At 40.8% G+C, this 22,675-nt stretch overlaps 1 protein-coding gene across 2 annotated transcripts in view; it reads left to right on the top strand.

The window, feature by feature from the left end:
* olfm2a (olfactomedin 2a) overlaps positions 1 to 22,675 on the top strand; it is a 41,263-nt gene that overhangs the window by 8,694 nt on the left and 9,894 nt on the right. The window contains exons 1-2 of one of the 2 annotated variants that reach the window (XM_010730351.3): positions 11,774 to 12,214; positions 21,668 to 21,817. In XM_010730351.3, the coding sequence (XP_010728653.1) occupies positions 12,071 to 12,214; positions 21,668 to 21,817 (294 nt within the window). In that variant the 5' untranslated portion in view covers positions 11,774 to 12,070. Of the gene's footprint in view, positions 1 to 11,773; positions 12,215 to 21,667; positions 21,818 to 22,675 lie in introns of those variants that run through there. The other variant, XM_010730353.3, reaches the window with a different exon arrangement.

Genomic DNA, 22,675 nt, shown 5'->3' with positions numbered 1-22,675 from the left:
AGAGCTCCTCTTTCCATTCTGATACAAAAGCTTTCATAAGACTGAGCAGATTGGGCAAGCTGCTACTTGAACGGTGCTCTTCACATCTCTTCGCTTTTATCGGAGGACACACATCGCATATCAGAGAGTGTTATGCATTCTCAAACACCAAACATAGACTCTGCCCCCACCTGCTCGATCACATGGCTGACAATATACCACACTCTCGGGAAATCTTGTTTCCTTTAAAAAGGTTTGTTTTTTATGTCAAATTCTTAGTTTGAGATTTTGTACAGCACCGTTTTCTCTTTGAAAGCCCTAGTTAATCACAGATTGCTCGTATTCATGTTATAGAGTTGAGAGTTGTTGCAGCAACTGTCACCAAATGAGAGGTGATAAAAAAATAAATCCTGATTGAACTCCTCAGACTGTAGTACACCTCCTTCTCTCTTACTAACTCTCTCTCTTTTATCTCCTTTTCACCACTCTGTCTCCCTCTCATCCTATTTCATATGATCTCTGCCACCTTTATTTCAAAGAATCCTCTCCTCATCGCCTCATGTGTGAGTGTGACAGCATAGCCTCCCATGTTGAAAGCTAACTCAATTGCAGGGCTTTCATTTTGGGGGATGAAGGATGAGAGCTATGCAGCGTGGCAGAAGCGGGTGGCAAGAGGAACCATTTAATCGATGTGTTTTCCACGTGGCACTGTCACAGCCACTCAGTAGGGCCATTGATGAGGGAGGCTCTCTCTGACTGCACCAAGGCTTAAAGGCTCCAGTCAGGGAGGCGTGGGAGCCCAGCAGCTACCAGACACTGCTGCATATCAAGCAGCCTGACAGAGCTGCTCTCTGCAGCCCCACGGTGAGCAAGGTAGAGAGGTCCTTTGATAGAGAGACACTACATGTAGGAGAGGGGAGATAACAAGATGCTCCAGTAGAAGGAACACCAGCTTACATTGCATTATGTTGCCTGATTCTAAACCCCGGGGATTTCTACAAGTCTACAAAACACACAGAGACACAGTGGTGTGTAGTGTTGGATGTTGAAACCACATCTGGAAGTAGGAGTCACAACTAGAGACTGTCATGCATTTTTATGTTGCTAATTGGGAACTCAGTATGCATCACATTAACCAAAAAATAAAATAGAATTATATCTTTAGCATTTATGACACTTAGTGAAAGAAATTTGATCTAGCTTTGATGAATTACACAAAATTGGAGGGAAATGATGAAACATGCTGACTTTTTGCATAAATTTTTCATAGAGCGGAAGGTTCGGATTTAGATAAGCACATTAGTCGAAAGGAACTTTTCTTAAAGTGAGGCATGTGTATTCAGCACTACCATGAATCTATTGCTCATTAGGCCCATTTGATTATTTAGAGTATAAGAACAAACAAAAATGCTTTTGAAATAATGGGCTAGAGCTTACCCTGAGTTTTTAGTCTACAGCAAAATGTTTCACCTTCTCTTCTCTAACCCGCAGGCTCAGACACACAAAGACAGCCCGTTCAAAGAACAAAATGTATTTCTTCTGTACTTTAAAAAAAACATCCTTTTGCCCCTCTAGTCCCTTAGTAATACTCTTGGCAATGGGCATGCATATGTGCATCTACATTATGTTAAAGCTGGGTAGCACTATGTATCAAGTATTGCTAAGAATAGTGTTGTATTATATTAAAAAGGATTACAACATACTGTAAACTGTGCATACATGACGTGCATTCAATAACACACACACACATCCTACAGACCAACACTGTGAAGTGAAGATGCTGTGGTGTTCAGGGTTGATGAGCAGTATCATGAGTACAAAATGAGAGGATGTGGACAGGGTTTGAATTTAGTGCCCAGTGGAGTAGCTGAGCAGGGCAACATGGCTGGGAAGTGAGTGAGAGGGAAAGAGGAAAAGACAGAGCAGAGTTGCTAGAAATGAAAATTGGAGATTGCAGGCAGGGATAGAGGGAGAAATAGACAGGGAGAGTGCTTTTCCACTGTACCTGCCGACCGTGCCTGCAGGGTCATTATCTCTCCCATCCTAACCAAAAGGAGAATCATAATTAGAGGCCTATCGCTCCGTCACCAACATTTTATCCCCCTCACTGGCATGAACACTCCTTTGCAGACTGCCTTTAATTAGCTTCACATTGCTTAATCAATGCGGTCATGACCATGACAAAACAATGGCATGTGCATCCTGTCACTCTGGCAGGAGAGACACCGGAAGCAGCAGGAAGAAAGGATAAAATGTTGACAGCCAAGATGAGAGAAGAAAATGATCTAGAGTGGCATTTCTGTGGGAGGGGGAAAAAAGAAACGTCATGCTCTGATAAAAATGTACTCTCCTGACGATTAGAGTCTGCACTTGTTTATTTATTACTGAGCTGTGTGTATGCAGATGTGTAACAAGATGTATATGTCTGCATCTTGCTGCATCACAGGGTGTGAAAAGCAGGTTGAAATCTCGGCTCATTTGTATATAATGCAGCTGGGATAGTCCTATGAAGTCGGACTATGCTAAGGGATCTAATGCAGTGATGCTCGCTATATTTTTGAGCAGCTGAGCTGAGTGCTTCAGCCACACTAATGGTGATGTGATGAATAGGTATTCAGGAGAGGTCTCTCTCTTTAAGCCTTCGTGCCTCAGGCTACTGGCCCTCTCAGGCCAAGCTCTCATCTCTTACTCCTCTCAGTAAAAGTAACAGCATGATGTGAGCGAGTGCAGGGATCTTCAGAGGAGAATACTTCTCACTTGTCAGACACATTTCTCTACTTGGTATGTTATGGATTGACATCTGCAGCTGCCATGCTCAAATCTGTGTTGATCTTATCCAAACAGCCCAAAACAAGCCTATTAAATGTGAACAGTGAGACTCAGCTCAAACTGAAACTCATTTGTAGCTATGATAATATTAGATGTGTAGGTAAAATCTGTTTATTCAGGAAATGGAGAATATCAAGAGGAAATTAAAACACTGTTAGATTAATATAAACTGCAAGGGAGAGTCCTCCTTATATATAAGACTTTGCTTTTCAAATTGACACAAATAGAGTTGTTGTGCAGAGGTGGGCCCTTAGGTGTCATTCAAATTTGAATTAGTGATTTAATCAATGGGTGTATGAATGTGTTACCTTCTCAGAATCATCTCTAATGAATATTTCTGTCTAATCTCCTGTACTTGGTAGGTTGGATCTTATTTTGAATGTGTTCCTGTCCATTTTACTCGAGGCAATCGGGCAATATTAAACAATGATATGTCCCAGGAGGAATGAGCAGCAGAGTCCCAGACTGCCATTTTTTAAAGATAGAAAATGAAAATATTTATGTTAACGATTAGCAAAGGAAGCACCTCCTTAAGGGAGAAATCATCTCCCATTCCTTGCTTGTGCTGCATGGAATATTAATGCAATGGATGGCCTTTCTGATATCATATCTCCCAGGCTGCACTCACAAATATCGTCATTAAGCACTGTATCTGATCTGCGCCGTGCTCGGAGTGAAGAGCACGCTGCTCAACATCCTGCATCAACTGGAATCCTGCTGACAAAGACACAGATATACTGCTCGCCGAAATCCACACAACTGTTAGTCTGTGTGTAACCCACACATAAAGTCACAAACACACACAAGACACAAATTCACATTTTGAAAAGAGAGCTGAATTGAGATCGTAATGGAGAACATGTCACTACATTCGCCATACACTTTATTGCCTTGTACCTGCTGAACATTGCATCTGTTGCTGAGAGATCCAGCCTGATGATCCAATGCAACCACCTGTGGTGAAGCACCAGACTCTATGGCTACTCTTTCCCATTACAGCCTACCTCTCCTCCTTCCTCTCGTCAGCACCTTCCTACTCATAATACTTCTCATCTCACACTTGACTAACTCCACAGAATATTACCCCTTTATAATATTCAAAGTACAGCCCACTCATTTCTGATCTGTATGCTCATTTCTGTCTCTGCCTGTTTGTTTAATCACTAAATCGATCAGTGGTTTCTCATTTCGACAATTCAGTTGAGACTTTGCAGATTATGTGGCTAGAATCATCGGCAGGGTTGTGGAGGAAGGTACAAGAATCACAAGCTAACAAAAGACTGTTTATTTATCCTAATAATTCTTTCTCCTCTTCCCACCAGCAAGGCAAAACTCCATAAAAGTACACAATGACAAGCTAATTTGTTTATCTACAAGTTTCTCCTAACCTTTTTTGCCTATAACTCCATGTGGCTGTAAATGTAATATTTAGTTAGGGGCTGTTTTGGGATTTCTCTCTACTGCACATTGTGCCTGTGTTGCACTAATAATGTGTCCCTAATTAAATGTTACAGCTTCTCTGAGCATTAATGACCTGAAGACAGAGGATACAAATGGAGGCTTCAGTATGAGCTCTGACAAAGAAGCTGGACACAAGACTGCAGGCTGGTTCTGTCCCTTCATTACTAACATACAGTTATAGCTGTTGGGTTCTGGTCATTGTTTGTTCCTGATCATATTGAGCACGACGCATTAAGATTTTTTTTTTTTTTCTTCACAATTGGCTGCTGCAAACTCTCAGTAAAGCAGACTGTAATTGGCAGGATCTCACCACTCCTCTCTGGTCCTGTTAGTTTAGCTGTTGCAGACGTGGCAGAAAACAGACAAGATGTAAATTCATCACCTCAGGGAGTTTCAAATGCATCACCATCCTTTTCTCTCTTTTCTGGGTTCTCTCTCTCTCTCTCTCTCTCTCTCTCTCTCTCTCTCTGCCTCCCCTAAATATCACACTATCTGCTCTAACCTTTTTGCCTATCTTCTGTGTTATTCTTTGGCTTATTTTCCCCTTGCGTATCCTACCACAATGATTAGCGAACCACTGTGGTACCTTGATTCTGCGACTGTGTGATATTTGTAAACAATGACTCAGACACAGACTAAATGAGAAAGTGCAGAAACTTTGTCCACTGGTGGTGGAGTGGTCTTGAGTTATATAACAAGGTGCTAGGTAGGTGCATGGCATAAAATATCGACTCTCAGCTCTTCTGCAGATATAGATGAATACATCATTGATGAAACAAAGCACTTTTCCAGTGCAGTAATAAGACCAAGGAATGGAACTGGTTTCAAAATGTTCTCAGCAGCAAAAGCAATATTCTTTATAGATGCCTAATACAGATTTGTAAATATTAGCATGCCAAAATGAATTTGCTTTAACCAATTGTACCGTCTAAAACGAAGCTGCTATGAAATCTGTGGTTGCCAGCACTCAGCAAAAGTCAAGTTACCATCTGGATGAAAAAAAACTAAATTATTCTGGGGGATAGTGACAAGGCCAGCTCAGTGAAGGGTGTTTTGAAGAGGCTAGTGGCCATAGGGGGCAGTCTCAATTAGCAAGCTTTCTGAGCCTCAGCTACCTTTCTGCTAAGCTGAAGACTCCCAATTTGCTGTCAGTAATTACTCGATTTACAGGAATAGCTTTCCCTACGCAACAGAAAGAATGTTTGATTAGCTGGGTGGGAGAAAAGGTCAGGATGTGGCAGTGGCTTTCTGCTGTTGGATCCAGAAAAGGGTTTTTTTTTTTTTGTGGAACATTGGTAATCAGGTCATGGAGCCAGGAAATGATCATAGTAATTGTGTGTGTGTGAATGCTATCTGTATGCATGTGCGTATGTGTGAGTGCCTCTGTGTGTGTGGGCAATTCAACTGGGCACATTTACCACAGGAAGTGCTACACTGAGTCGTATTCAGCTGGTACTGTTGGCACGAGTAGGTGCAGAACAGTGGAGAGAGCCATGCTGTGCTGCAGAATGCATGGCAGCTGATTGCCGCATGTAGTTCTTGTCTATTACGTTGATCAAGCCTTTTCTTTAGCAAGCCTGGAGCAAAATGTGGCACCCTGCTTGTCCCTGATTGAGCTATCCAATATTCAGCTATATGCCATTCATTCATACGAAATATCCTGTAAATGACAATATATAGATTTAATACAAGCAGATATGGAATATTTGATCAAATATATTGTCTATGCTGTTGTAAAATCATTTTCTCTTTACAAGTGCAGCCTTTAAAAAATTAAATTGTAAATACTGAAGGTTACTCATATGACTCTTGGTATCTGACCTGACCTGAAGTTTTGTATTGCCTGGCACAAAAGCTTGATTCTGTAGATGACTGATAGGACTACTCTATATTTACTCTATATGTTGTCTTTCATACTTTTAGATTGTGGAAAGGTTTTCTTTATAATTTGATGTTATTTTTTACAAGGGGTGTGCAAAAAATAATAATAAGTATTGTTTTGTACATGGTGAACAAAACACTGTGCAAATGGTTCAATCAGACTGATAACTAAAAGGGTAGGAATAGACAAAGATCGTAAACCGAACATTTAGCATCAAAATCTGTGCAGATTAGGAAAAGTTTCCAGTGTGTGTAGAAGAGGAGAATAATAATCATGACTATAACAAGGAAGGTGGAATTAATAGAGACATTACTTTGGCTAAGCTATTCTTAAATGGAAGGGTCACTTGGGTCACTTAAAGTGCAAGTGACCCAAGAACATTACCAAACCACTATTGGTTTGGTACCAAGTCACTATTGGGCTCTAAATATTTAGGGAACCTGCTTTTTTTTGGGCAGTCTACTCAGAGGTTAGATTGAACAGTTTTCAATAGTGATTTGTCAGTCCATACTATGTCCAGCTGATATTCGGTGATTACATTTCACTAGTGCTAATCTTATACCAACCTTCCATTTCTATTTTGAAATTTTAAGAATAGCTTAGCCAAAGTAATGTGTCTATTAATTCCACCTTCCTTGTTATAGTCATTATTATTGTTCTGCTCTTCTACGCACACTGCAAACTTTTCTCTGGTCTGGAAAACAAATTCAAAATTGAATTGTATTTGGGGGGGGAAATTGGTTACAACAGTATTCTCCCCTGTCATCCAACACTGTAGAGACTTAGAAACACTGTAGGGAGATATTTTAATCATCATTTTTCTTTTTGTTGAAAAAACAAACAAACACAAATAATAAATCTGGTGTCTGAATCGTGCTGCTTTTATCTATGTGAACATAGCTGTTATTCAAGGAAAGAAGAAAACATCAAACAGTTTTTATAGTGTATTATAAATTGTCTTCAGTGTGGGATGATCGGATGGACTTTATGGGCTAGTATGTAAAGACAATGGATGGACTCACCACAGGGTATTGTAGGTGTGTTACAGTCAATACAGCCAGGCAGACACACTTACTATATTGATTTTCTTTTCTCACGCATTCCCACTGGAAGGATAGATTCTCACCTGTTAACAGCCATTATTGTAGTTAAGCACTATTGGGTTGAGCCATGCACACCAACGCTTTTTGTTCCTTAGTTCTGGTTCACACAGTAGTGAACCAGATACTATATATTACGTGCATGTTACAGCTTAACTGGGTCTCTCACACAACACTGTGGCTACCACCATTAGAGGGTATTGTAGACATTTCACAGCTGAGTGGAGAGAAAGCGTAGCTCATGCAAGTGGACACAAATATGAAGAAGCAGTGACACACATAAGCAAAAGTAGGCATATGTAAACACATAAATGGACACATTTTACCGCATAAACTTTACATGCATGCACATAAAAACACACAGGCCTCATAGTCAAATGCATAAAATCTTAAGTGATTTTCTTGGAGATTATAGTGCCTAATCTTGCGGAGGTGCAACTGAACATGCAAGGTTATTGACTCCAATGCAAGGTCTTCATGGATCATCATGTCATGATTCTGTGGGATATGGGTCCTACTTCATTCGTGGTGAAAGCTCACTGCTTGAATTATTGAACACATTCAACTCAATAGGATGTGTTCTTTGTACTTTATGCATACAGGGGTCGATGCATGTATACTCTATAGTCCTCTTGTGGTCTCAGTTGCTACTATAAAATGTAAAAGCCCAGATGAGATTCCTTAATCAAAGGCCCACAGGAGCCGTTAATAGATTAAACACTCCATGTTGAAAGCACACCACTGTTTGCCTGCCTGAACCCTGGGGTACAGACTATTTATGCCATTTAAATAGTTGCCATGGTAATGAGGTCACGCTTTGTTTAAGCTGATTTTGATCTTGATATATTTAGAAGGCAGTGGGCCTCCATGTCCATCATCTAATTAATGAATTATGACTCAGAAAAATAGCCAGTATTCATAGACCCAGATGACTCCAGCATCTTTCGGAGCTTAGGAAGGCACTCGATTTGTGTGCAGCCACGCTGCCTCAGTCATACCAGCTCTGCATCATTATTAGGAGGTCAGTGCAATTAGCTGAGGTGTAATTTGGTCCTGTACTTCAACTGTTTATCTATCTGTATCTGGCTGTGTTTTTGTGCTCAGTGAGAATGTGGCTAGTGTATGGTGCTTTTTCCTCCCCAGTATTGTTATCTCTCCCAGAGCTTGTCCCTATGACCTCAGGGCTTTGTAGTGTTCTACTGCCATCCATGGGCATGCTGCCATTTCTGCAGTTGGTGGGGATTTTTTACCATTTAAACTGATTAAAAATGCCCTTTATAGAGAACACCCACAGGCTAGGAACAAAGTGGATTTTTTTTAGATGTTTATGATAAAGCACAGGACCGTGTTGGCATGTTTATGTGGACGCACCAAAAAGATGCACAACAGATGTGCATTTAGATGTTTCACAGTATTGTATCCACATTATGTAGTTTGAGTCCATGTATGTGACAAGACTACTAATATCACCAGTCAAAGTGTATGAGCTGAGGACAGAAATAGTAGATGCTAAGACACATGTAGGGTAAAGGAGAAATACATGATATGATGCCATTTATTCTCATTGCCAGAGGGGCCAAGAGAGACAACAGAGAGACGGAGAGAGTCAGAGGAGTTAAAGGCTAAATAAAATTCATGGAGAACGAGAACAAAAGAGAGCGACAAAAATGAGCAGCAAAAATGAGGCTGGCCAATTATTAGAGTGGAAATTGTGTGGAATGGCTGTGGAAATTAATCAAAAAGGATTAAATTAATACAGGTTAAATGGCTGAGTTCCACTCTAGCTAATATTTAATGAAGGCTTGTTCTGCCAACAGACTCTGTGATTAGACAGATGACTGGCAGAGCCTGGAATTCTTTGAGGTATGGCAGATTCACATGTGTTATTTGGTCCATCACTTTACAAAAAATGGCATCTGACCTGAACTCTGTGAGAGATATTTTGAAAGTTCACTTCACAAATAAAGCAAGTAAGTTATTTACACTGATTAAGAGATGCCTTCAAATAAAGGGTACCAAGATGAAAACCATTAGAGAACATATATACAGTCTATATATGGGGTAGGTACCAGGGAGTGAAGAGGCATAATGCATCATTATTAAGCACATATTCAGCAGTCAAACTGTACAAATTGGGACCAGTGGAGGAAAATTTAAGAAGTAAATGTGCTGTCACCACGGATTTCTTGTTCCACTTAAATAAAACAGCTTACTTCTTGCACAGTGGCCACAGTTGTTCATGGGGTGGCTGGTCTCTTTAATTATTCAAGTTGGTGCATCAATAAGCAACATGATTTTCTCTTTTATTCAGCTCTCTTAATTCAGTGCCAGGTTTTCTTTGATGAAGCCCGTACGGAGGCTTGAAATACAGATATAGATGGACAAAGGACGTCGATATCCATGTTTAAATCTTTGCTGCCACCCTGTGAAAATGACGATTACTGCATTCTCCAGTGCAGCAAAAGGAAATATGGCACTTTACAAAACATAGCTTTTCCCTCCCACACAGACCTAAAACTCATAATTATACATAAATATAATTTCTGTATAAATATTTACATGCACAGTATTTGGTTGAATAGATATACTTAGTTGAGCTGGAGACTGTTAATATACTTTTTTGATAAATAATTATTGTTAATAATCATTAGACAATGGGAGTACATGGTATTATGTCTATTTCCAGCATGTCCCTGGACATTGGCATAAATCTACTAACAAAATATTTTATAGTTATTTTTTATTCGTTACCTCTAGTACCCTTTTTGCCTCACTGAAATCGGTTGCAGTGTGACTATATACAGTGCCTCTATATGCCCTTTTACATCTCCCTCGTAAAGTCATAAAGTGACAACTACCTGTCACCAGGTTCAGTGTTACACAACAATGACTGGCTTTCAAAAGGTGTGCATTAGTGAGCTTATTGAGGGAATTTCCACTATTAACCACATGAGGGCAGTCTTGCTACAAAAACAGAGGAACCAACACAAGTGAGACTGATGTTGGAGCCAGTAGGTAAGCTGGGAAGGGCTGACATTTTTTGGATGGGGCTCAGGAAGCTGTCTCCTCTCATATCACTTCACGGTACACCCCACACAGAGGAGCCCATATCACTCACCCAACATGACTGGGTGAGGAAGGGAGTCCATCCATGTCTGCCAAAATGAATAAGTCAGCAGACTAGGAAGCAGGCAAGAAATGGAGATGACCTGGCCGTTTTGTCTGGGTAGACCATTCTGTCATCATTATGCTGTTTAGGGTGCAGTATCTTGCTGGAAATTGTTGCAAAATTTAACACACCCTGCAATTCACTTAACACTTCATACCTCATTTCATCTGGCCCATTGGTGTAGAAATGAGTGGCAAATCCAGGCAGCTATGATTGGAGACACAATTAATATCCCACATCCAAAGAGCGAATCTAAACTTCAGAACACGTCTGGTGTCTGTCCTGAAATAAGCTCAAATCTTGCTTAGTTCCTGAGGTGAAATGCAAACAGTGTGCCAGCGGGATTGGTGTGTTATCTGACACTGTCTTAAATGCTGTGACTGTGCTGAAAGATAAAGCCATTTGGATTATAGCATACAACCATGGTAAAAATATTTCACTTGAAATATAACATGTAATCCAATTTATTGGAAGAAAGCAAGCTACAGTATAGCAGCCAGGTATGGGCAAAGCCAAGCTTTATTAATCACTTATACTAGTTTTACTCTACCACAAACCACGATTCCATCATTTATATCAATTCAATCTTCAACCAAGTTTGCACTCATGCACTACTGTTAGAGCATTAGCAATATTTCACGCAGCTAGTGTGAAAAAGGCATTGTACCTGCTATTGTGATATGGTTATGCTTCAGGCAAAATGGAGTTGGTAAGATACTGTAAAAGTATAAGCTGGAGTCTGATTTAGGATATGTCATGAGGCAGAATGATGGATAAACTGTCAAAAGCAGCCATGGGCAGGAGCACCTGGATTTCACTTACATTAATAGCTTGCCGAAACCATCTGCCCATGTCTCCTCTCATGAGCCCCCGGTCAACCTTACATCTACCTACCCCACTGAATCTATCCAGTACAGACAGTGTGATGAGACTGCAGGACAGTCTGTCTAGGATGCCCTGGGCACAGACATGTCATATAACAGAGCACGGATCAGCTCTGTCATCAGTCACTTTCTCTGAACACATCTTAGTGTGTGTCTGCGCGCACACACACACCAAGATGTGAGTCATAAAAGAACAGCCAAATGTCAGAGAAAGAGAGGAAAGGAAAAGAATGGATACATGCATGCAAAACAGGGTTGGCAAGGATAGAGCAGAGGCTGATTGGGAGGGGATGAGACAGAGAGGCAGCCAATGCGCAGCTCTGCATCTTGAGGAAGAGAGGGTAAGAGAGAGGGAGAGAGAGAGAGAGAGAGAGAGAGAGAGAGAGAGAGAGAAAGGGAGTGACAAGAGGAGAGTGAGGAAGTCGGAGAGAGAGGGAAAAAGAGTGTGAGAGAGGGAGGGGGTGAAGCTGAGGCAGTCACTCTGAGAGGGAAGATTCCAGCGTGATGCTGTTGGATGTGAGCTGCTCTTCTCTAAACGGGCTCTGGCTGTCTTTTTGACTGAGCCAGTGGTGTGTGAGTCTGGTAACTGTGCTTTACCAGCTCTGAGTGCTCTGCTGCTGCTCAGGCTGAGGCAGAAGCTGACTGGCTGGTTTCCCCGCTTAAGCTGTCTGGAGCACAGAGGGGTTGACTGGAGCCGAGGTCCAGGGCAGGGCAGGGTAAGGCTGGCTGTAGGGCCGTTTGCACCGGGGCCCCACAGGAAGCAAACATGAGCGTTCCCATGCTAAAGATCGGAGCGGTGCTCAGCACCATGGCCATGGTGACCAATTGGATGTCTCAGACCCTGCCCTCTCTAGTGGGACTCAACGGGACCACCGTCTCCAGAGGGGGCACCTCAGAGAGGATTGTCAGCGTGCGTATGACTTTCTTTGCATTTATACAAGTGTGTGTGCACCTTTTTTTTGTTCGTGCATGCCCTTGTTGTGATGTGAGAAAGAAAGAATGACAGAAGACAGAGATTGACACAGCAGAAGACAGAGGGACATGGGACACAAGTATGTGAGTTAGTGAGTGTTTATCTTTGAACTACAGTACAGAAACAGTAGAGGGGTTTACAGATGGGAGTAAGACTTCAAGAGTCTGTTTTAAGGCTATGTGGGATTGATAAGAGAGAGATGATGGATGTAGACATGCATGTAAGAGCAATGTCTCAAACGAACGTGAATGATGCACATGTTGGCGTGTGAGTCACATTAAGTAACGATGCTGAATTGTGGACTTGTGTGACTGTGTGTGATGGTGAAAGGCGGAGGATGCAGTGTGGACCGCTGTGGAAAATCATATGTTTTTTGCCAGGGTGACGGGAGGCAGAAAGCTGTTCTGAGTGATGTTCAGACTGATCCCATCTGTCAGTCACCTCCAGGGTGGGAGGGATGGTGCTCAGATTCAGAGGTGATGGGGAAGACAGGGAGGTTGAGACAATGTTACAGTTTTGAGTATGTCTTATTTCTCCCTCACTCTGTTTGCCTCTAAATCCATTTAATCCTCCGCTCCTTGAATAAAGCACTCTGGCCACATATAGACATATATATGTCATACATATAGAAAAGGTGTTAAGGGTGTTTGTAAAAAAGTTTTAGGTTCAGTTTTTTGTTAATATTTTATATTAAAGTTGTATTTACACCGAAGCATTTCTTCTGTTTGCACACACACACACACACACACACACAGAAAGTTCTATGTCTTAGTGGGGTAATGCTAGGTAAGACAGACAATAAGAAATACCATGCAGATGAATGAATTAGACATTTTCTGGCTCATCAGCGGTTAATGATTGCCTTTGCCTCTATCCTGAGTGTGTTTTTATGGCACCTTACCCATTAAGCAAATGCCTTGGTCTGCTGAAATGATTGAACGAAATTGAACATCCCAAGGGATCTGCGACCATCTGGATATGTGCGTGTGCGTGTGCATGTGCGTGCCTGCGTGAGTATGTTTGTGTGCTTAAATATGTACTCTGAGTATGTTTAGGCATTCTTGTCTCAAGGGTAAAGGTCCATCTGTTTGAAGAAAAGGTTTAGAATTTATAATGGTTTGTTAAAACATCAATCTGCCACTTTATCTCTCCTTGATGTTGCAGTGGACTGTCAGGTTAACGTGTTTTCTTCAGAGATAAAGGTGTCTTAGCACAGTGTCAAGTACCTAGCTAAAAGCATTGCTCCTTAATTATTTGTCCTACAACATGCATGTAATGCATAGGTAATTTTGAGCATATCATCAAAGTAAAATTATCATCTAATTTTTGTATAGGGTATTTCCAGTAACACTAAAATCTATACTCTATAAACACACACCCTTCACTGGGGGTATGGTCTCTATAAACTATCCATTCATTTTTGATATCTGCTGCCTCTGTTCAGGTCACAGGGAATAACAAATGTTGGCAGGTTCTTTTTTCAGTAAACTCGTTCTAATCAAGACTCATGACTGGAAGTCTTATCATTTGCATTTCAAAAGACTGAATACAATGGAATATTATACATAGTTATGAGAGGATATTTTCTTTCAGGCAACTTTCATTCACAACCAATAGAGGGAAAACGCTGCTTCTGAACTTCATTTCATCAAAGTTTCATCAAAACTGATGAGCCAGTTTGATGGTGCCAAGAATTATTACAGTATAAAAGTCTGTTGAGATGGGAAATGTCTTCGCTTTGAGACAGAAATAATCTCCCCTCATAAACAATGGCAGTGAATAAAACTTTAATGTAAAACCTCGCCGCAAAGTCCCATCACTATTGATGAGACATTTGCCTGTGATGATCTTAGAAGCAGCCATGACTCACACAATGTTTAGAGCTCTAATCAAAGACAATCTAGCTATGGTCCTGTGACACTGTGGTGGTAGTGTGCCAGTGGCCATTGCATGGCTGCTCTCCACTCTGGCAAAAATGTATGTGGCGTCTCATATTCTCCCAGCTTACAGCTATTTTCAAAGTCTGCTTCACTTGCTTTCTGTGCCTGTCTTCTAACCAGCTGATCCAAAAACACAGCTGACTGAGTTTCTATCGGCCTTTCTGCAATGGCACTGAGCACAACACTGCCTGGATGCTTGTACACATCTGGATAGTGCAAAACCATGTTCCTTAATGAGCGGAAGAGACCCTGGAACTCTAACACTTACATGGAACTAGTGCGGCTATACAGGCTGGTCAAGCCGAGATAAGCTGTAGACCAGCCTGGCTGTACACATGCAAGATCATCTTATATAATCGTCTTGTATCAGCTTAATAATCTTATTTATAATCATGTACTAACACATTCATTAGTAACCTATAAAGAGAGAAAAAATACAGTGAGAAAATCAATGATATACATGATGAAGGTACATTTTGTGGTTGCATTTAGGTCTAGAGGCATTTTCCCCTATAGCTTTTAGTCTAGATGGTTGTACAGCTAGAAACACTTTGACTTAAGGGGCTGTGAAATAACACATGGTATTAAAAGTTCTGAAATGCATCTATATAAATGCTTTACCATTCAATGCTTTACACAATGAAATTTTCTTTTGAAATCAATTCCAAAATGGATGAGAAAATAATTTAAGTCAGCTCAGGTGAAAAATTAAATGTTTGTCTTGAACTGTTAGTCAATAATCTTCCAGCTGTGTTTTGAAATCATTATTGAAAATGTTGTTTCACTCATTTCATGCTGTTTCACACCAGTACATAGTCTCAACAGAGCATTACAGGATTGTGAATCGTTTTCTCAGTGTGACAGATTTCAGTAATATTTTTGGAAGAAGCCACCCTGTATGCTCTTTTTCAAAGTCAAGAAAACACCTAAAATCTTGGACACAGGTTTAATAGGGAAAGAATTCACCACGGTTTTCCATGATGCCAATAGCAAATGAATAACTTTATTTAATCCTGCATTAATCTGAAGGAATTTCTAAGATCTATATCTGTAATATAAGAAGAAATGAGAATTAAGTTGTGTGTCATCAGCATAGAAAAGAAACAAGACATTATACTTGCTATCTATATGTGGTAAAATATATAATAAAAAACTGACTGGTCCAAGAATTGAGTCCTAGTGTAATCTACAAGTTAAAGCCCAAAGAGAAAATCTATTAAGATAGATAAAGTCTGCAGTATAAGGCATAAACCACTTAAGCAGTGCCTGCCCTTTGTATGATTCCCTCGGTCTGGATAGCACATTCAATAGTCACAGTGCTTTAGTCAATGATAAATAAATCAAATTCAAGTAAATAAATGTTCTGTGTATGTGTGTGTGCAAGATGGATATAAATAAATCATACACTTTTATATAATGTAGTTGTATACCCATAATACTGCATGGAAAGACAGAACAGTGTTGGGTCTGTGCGTGTATGTGTGGTGACTCTCCCTTTGATATTTAAAATAAGAAAGCTGTGAGGCAGAGGAGTGAAGAAAATATTCTCACCATCAAAAGGGAGCATGGAACAACAAATGGCAGCATACAAAGTGCCAGGCTCAGAGTCTGATTGGGGTCACCCAGCCTCTTTCTATCGGGGTGTGGGACTGTAAACTTTATCACCTCCACTGTGCAATCCAATAAAGCAGATTGTAAAGATCGATTCTTGGCTATGGATTAAAGATTAAACACTGCTGCAGATTTTTATTTGAGCACTTCCCTTTTATGTTTATCTAACTGCCTTCAAGCTAAATTTATTTGAGATCAGAACCTGACAGGTGTCCTCTACTGCCTAGTCAATGTGAAGCGACATGCAGAGCCAGAATCTCAGTGAATGCCAATTTTGTAATACATTTTTAAGTTTGAAACATTTCAAATTCTGATGCATTAACTAATTATGTGATTGTCTGTGTACAAAGCACTGTTGATTCCAAACTCTATTGGGGTAGTAATCAGGCTTTTGACATGGTTCATTTGCTATTATGAGAGCGTAATTTCCAACCAACTGGATTTGAGCTTGAATCATTGCTTTGCCTTTCAAAAGCAATTTGATAATCTCACAATTCACACACTTCAGCAATCCATATTTTTCTCCAATAGAGCGCTGACTGTGTTCTCACAGTTTATACAGTGTTTTCTCACACTAGCTACCCTGCCACTCTCATCTCCCTCCTCTATTTAACACCAGCCATGATAGAGCTATACCCAGCTAACAGCAGAGTGGATGCCAAATGCTTTTCACCAGGGCACCTGGCATAGTGCTATAGCAGTCTGCTCCAAAAAGTATAAAGTTATAACTGCTCTCCTGTAAGTGCTGAGCATTGTTGAGTGTCAATTTCTCTCTCTTCTTCAGAATTTCTCCAAACGACTCCCCTACTTAAAAAAAACAACCAAAAAAAAAAAAAAACCTCTTGAAGCATCTGCCCATCCCCACTGTCAGTCAAGTGTGTTTTGGATTGGAACAAGCGAGCTGCAGATGGAAAGTGAGCGAGACACCATACAGGAGGGGTGGTAGTCACGAGAGTGATGGAGTGGGAGCGAGTGAGAGGGAAGAAAAAGGAGGTATCAGGGAGAGAGGGGCATGATGAGTTTATGAGTCATATTATTGACTGGCAACCATGCTGCGCTGATTGTGGTAATCGGTTTTCCTTGGGAGCAGGAGAGACCAGGGACTTCACAAGGAGTCTTCATTGAGTTTTATTTTAAAGGCCAGCAGCTGGTCTCTGCATGGAGGATCGACTGATTTTTCATTTGTATGTTGGCATGTCTATATGTGTCTGATCAATTTCAACAATGAGAGAGAAAGTGAAGCTGAACAACTTAGATAAACAGAGTTGGCATTGTTGGATAAAAATAGAAGAGATAGATAACATTGGTAGTTCCTCTTACTTTGTCATCCTTACTATCTCACCTTGATGCTTCATACATTCTCAAGATGTCTTCCTCTCTATATAACTTTATCTCAGTTCACTTACACTGTCCATTATCTGAGGTGTTGCATTTTCTCAGATGTGATGGCCAGCTCAGTTCACAATGTAGCAGGCAGCTCTCTTCCATATCTCAGGACTTGTGCCTGCTTCCGCTGTTTGCCCCTTCTGCCTGCTGCTTATGAAAGTTATAATAGACTTCCCGTCATGCTCATAAAGTAGAGCTGTAGATTTATGATCTCATTTAGCTCTGGCTTTACAGCAGCCAGCTCCAGGGTCGGTCTAATGAAACACCAGAGGAAGTCCATCCTGCAACTCTCGACAGTGATACCACCAGCTCGAATGTCTAATTGTATAATCCCTCCAAACTTTGTTAATCATTAACAACAGAAGGATTTTAAATTCATTTGCACTCTGCACAAGTTGGTTAGTTAGTTTTCACAATGGCTGCTCCTAAAATACACATACACATATTATCTGATCTCAATATGATATATTTTGGCTGCAGTATACAGGAGACAGAGGATTTTGGAATAGTATTATGTTACCACTTTTAAGCTTAGTAATGACCACACGTTCTTATTTCATCTCGTCTTCCCCTCTCTCAGCAAGGATTTGACTGAAGTTGTCATTCAGCATTGTAACTAGGCAGCATTCGAACTAAGCTAGAGGAAATTAGAGCCATCACTATTTTCCCTGTCAGCCTTTTTCAAACCACATCTCTTCCCTTTCTCCCTATCAGTGTGTCAGTAACTCCCACTTTAATCGGCTGTGGTTGGAAGACATGCAAACAGTGGATGATGGGACTTCATATAGGCTCAGGCTGTCAGATGTGATGTTATGAGAACTGAAGGAACCCAGGGTGCTGCAAAAGGGCAAGTTAAAAATCTTAAAGAGTAATTTTCACTTTAGCATGCCAGGTCAATTGATTTTTAATTTCTCTTGCCCTCTGTGGTTTTCATTGCAGTCGTTTTCTTTCTTAATGTGCATGGCTGGCATGACTGTGACAATATTCTGTTTCATCCCTCACATCTAATGGATGAAATTTTGGGACAGTGAACTGAACCATCGTCAGGGAGGAGAGGATTATCCCCCAGACCTGAAGTGCTCCTAGCTGTGACTGATAGCATGATGCTGATAGCACATAGTCACTACTCAAATGGTAACACTATGAGGCCTGACCTGCTTAGAGTAAGAAAATATTATTCATTCATTTCATTTTGCACACTCTGGATATAGTTCTGTATAACATTAGATATTGAGGAAGTTGTTTTTCCACACACTAATGGGATGTCTGATAGGCTGCATGGTGTGATCCCTTTGTTAAATGAACCAATGTCAATGACCCACTCTTCACTGCAGAGAGGAGACTGCTATTATATTTACATAAACAACCAACGTTCCAAAACATTGTCAAGTTTACTACTCGCACCCCCAGAGTTAGGTTCCTTATGAGTGCTGATATATATTTAGATCTCCTTGTAACAGTACATGGACAGTATATAGGCACAAAGCACATTTGCAATTAGGAATTACCTCCTGCTCTCTAAACTGCCACTGTGATGAGAATGGGGAAGTTAGTGCAGAATGAATAGGTGGGTGGTAACGAAATTGGAGCTGATTCAAATAAGCTCTTAATTTCAGCCCAGCATTTATGAAACATTAATGAAGAGGGGAGAAGATCTGTTGCTGTGAAAATTCCCCAGCTTAAGAGGATCACACGAGGAGCACAGCATGAGTTTAAACATGTTGGATAATGAAGAAAGTTTTATGACACTGGAGCTGACATGCTGACTATATGACTTTGTTGAATTTTGAACCTATCACTTATTGATGACCACTATGGAACATATGGTAAAGAGAAAAAAAAACACCAACTGTGGCTCTTTTTAAGACTTATAGCACTATTGAATATTCTATTTCGAAAGAATCTGTGTTAACCAAAAGTGAATATCTGGTGCGTAGGCGGACAACCTCCACATGTATATGAGATAGTTTTAGTGAGGGCAGGAGGCTGCACATACCCTCAGAGTGAGTAACTGAGTGAGTGGATTCTGCTGTTTGAGCAAGCTAACCTCCACCTGTTAACACGGCAGGATATCAACTGTAATGAGAAGCCAATGTGCCATGCTGTGGCCTCACCATCCACTATCTTAGACTCATCCGCATAATCGTAACAGCCATTGCTGCCATATGATCTCCTCCAGTCCTGCAGTAATCAAGCTTCACAACAAGCAAACCTTCTTGGGGGTGGATCAGTAGTTTAGCTAAAATAAATATGTAATTAAAACCAGATAGAGTTCACGTAAATGCTGTATATACTGTATACTGTGTATGTATGACATAATAATGTATGTGCTTGGTTTACACGTGCGTCAGCAGATGTACAGATGTATGCAGGCATGCTCACAGAAAACACACTCACACACTCGCACACACACATGCTATATTACAGCAGAAGTCCTGACAGTGAGTGAGATGCGGGCAGAGGGCAGAGGAAATGAATCTCCCCCCCAGGCAATGGCAGAATGAAATAGACAGTCAGATGCAGTTGAAAGAAATTGGAGGAGGTTTTGCGGTGGAGACTGCCTCTTTTGTCGTGTCTTAACTCCAGCTCCGGCCTCTGTAGACCTCTGCCATCTCTCTACCTAACAGCCCTCTGATGCTGGATTGCCTTAGAGAAGGAAGACTAATGATAAGAAAGGTGCTGACTGACAGAAAACTGCACAAGTCACTGCAGGGACTGGCTGCACTAACTCCCAAATATGCATCAATATTGCGAATAATGGAATGACAATTTAACTAGAGTGCCAGTAAGTTCCACTGTGAATCATTCATGTACACAGTAGACATTCAGTCATTCTGAATTATTCCTAATGTATTTATGTAAGTATGTAATACTGCATGAATGGAAAATGGGAATAGAATATTACTCCTGACTTATTTTAATTAAATTTTTGATTTTGAAATGATATAAGTCTTACTATAGCTTGAATATAATGAAACAGATCAGTTATGAAAAGAATGACATGTATAATTTCACCGGCTGACATTACAGCATATTTAAATATAGCTCATGTATAGTGTGTTTGCCACATTTCATTTAGAGAAAGTCGCATTTAAAATTCACTCATTCGTAGAATGTGAGGGAAGAAGAGGGAAAGGCAGAGAGAGCAGGGGAGAGGAAAAGAGAGGGGGTGGAGTGCCAAGGGATTGGCAGGAGTGACGAGATGTGACAGTGAGCACATTGGCTCGCAGGGTGGTTGCTACTTTACACTCCAATCACACAGTCCCCCTATCCCCTAAGACGTTTTAATCTGATCCCCCGACCCAAGGAGACGAGAGCACAGCACAACACACTGCTTAGAGGAAAGCAGGAGAGCAGCACAGAGCCGAGATGCAAGATTTTATTTCCAACCCTTTCCCTCCACTTATGTGGATAGGTCTTTAATTTCATCACTAAAATGGCTGCTCCTTTTCTCATTACATTTTGCTTTATATGCTGAGTGTGTGTAGTGTGAATGAACAGATTGTCCTGGCCAAGCCTTTGCGTAAAACCGTGTGTACATGTGCGTGTGCTTGCAGGCGCACAGCACTACTTTTGATTGGATTAGTCAGAGAGAGACAGCTACCCTTTCAGCCCCTCCTCCACTGGTAACGGCTTGCATTATCGATCCCGAACAGCTCCATTTCCTCTCTGTGTCCAAACTTATTAGATGCTCTGCTTTCACACAGCCTGGCCTGATCCCTCCTTCTTCCTCTTTTCTTTGCAATCCCAATTTTCCTCCCATTTGTCTTTGTCTTTCCTCACCCCCTATCAAGATCTTACTCAATCTCTGTCGTGCCATTGTGTTTTTCATGCCTTTGTGTATTTTCCTGTGAATGCTCTTGTCTTATCTTAATCTGTGCCAATTTCTGCTTATTTTCTTCCATCTTCTATCTGACTCATCTATCCTCCGTCTCTCTTTTTTCTCCTCTCTTTACTGCTGTGAGCACCACCTCTGTCAATCTCTGGTTTTACTATCTCTCTCTCTCTGTTACTCTCCAGTTTAATACTAAAATTAGACTACAAGTCATTTTGAGTAGTTGGAGGGATCAATTGCCATTAATTGCCTTTGGGGAAGAGTAACTTTGACAGGGCTGCGAGAGAGAAAGAGAATGCCATCGAGAAATTATGACTCTGCAGTTAACTTATGGTGACAGAATGGGCACATCTAATCACGATATGGAATGTATTAAAGGGTCTTTCTTTTTCCTCCAAACACTTTCAACAACACTTTCAAGTATTAGATAAATTTATTAGTTTAGAAATGTTTTATAAGGGTGGAACACTTTTCAGATTACTGTTGATACTTGCTGGCAGAATAAAATATTATATCTGCCCTCTTGCATTTTGAAAAGCCTGCTTGGTGGCAACAGCAGACAGACGCAACCAGCTTCTTTGTTTGGTCTAAGATATATATGTCTCTGTGTTTCTGCAGGCTCTGTACCCGAGCCCAGAGGAGGGCTGGCAGATCTACAGCTCGGCACAGGACGCAGATGGGAAGTGTATCTGTACCGTGGTCGCACCAGCCCAGAACATGTGTAACCGCGACCCACGCAGCAGACAACTTCGCCAGCTCATGGAGAAGGTGACAGCTGTCAATAACACACTCACTTTGGAGACACGAATGTTACCCACGCAGACACTCAAACACAAACTGTCACACTACACTGTGCTCGTGTCTGGCGCCTTCTGTCACATACAGGGTGCTGAAGTGAACAGTCTCACTTCCTTTACCCCACAATTGATCAGTCATGCATATGAGCATGACGCCATTTGCTGTTGAACCATTATTTTTTGAGCAACAGAGTAAAGTGAAGGAAGTATGGATTGTCTTAATTACAGAAATATCCTATAACCTATCCATGAAATTGGATTCAATGAGCCACAGATATATGTTTCTATTATAAATATTAAAGGTCCATTGTGTAGGATTTAGTGGTGTTATCGCTGCATTGCAATCTCCTCACATCACCCTCGCCTACCTAGTGTAAAGGAGAAACTTGAAAGGCCCTGTCTAGAGTTTTAGTATTTAGTTTATGTGTTCTAAGCTAGTGTAAAGACATATGTTTCAACGTGGCAGCCTCCATAAAAGAGGACTGTAAGATCTCCCACTGCAAATGCTATGTGTGCATACTTTTACAGTATATAGTGTAGTAATATTGTACATCTGTTAACTCGTGATCATTCTGTCTTTCTTTAAGTAAAAAATATTAGTCAACACTCTTTTTTTTTCTTCCTACTCATTTAAAGCAAATAAATTTAATGCCATGCAAATCCATGCACACACACAAAACCCTCAAGCACACGTGGAGCAAAGCAAGCTACAGTTTCACCAAGAAGACAATAAATCTATGCTCTATATACATGGAGTAAAGTATTATTGACCTACAGTGCAGTGCAGTGTATGCAAATGCAATTTCCTGCTTCGGTCTCGGGCATAAAT

The sequence above is a fragment of the Larimichthys crocea genome, chromosome XII, assembly GCF_000972845.2.
Source record: "Larimichthys crocea isolate SSNF chromosome XII, L_crocea_2.0, whole genome shotgun sequence".
NCBI lineage: Eukaryota > Metazoa > Chordata > Actinopteri > Sciaenidae > Larimichthys > Larimichthys crocea.
The sequence above is the reverse complement of the archived record's forward strand: the minus strand, read 5'-3'. Positions and strand labels throughout refer to the sequence as shown.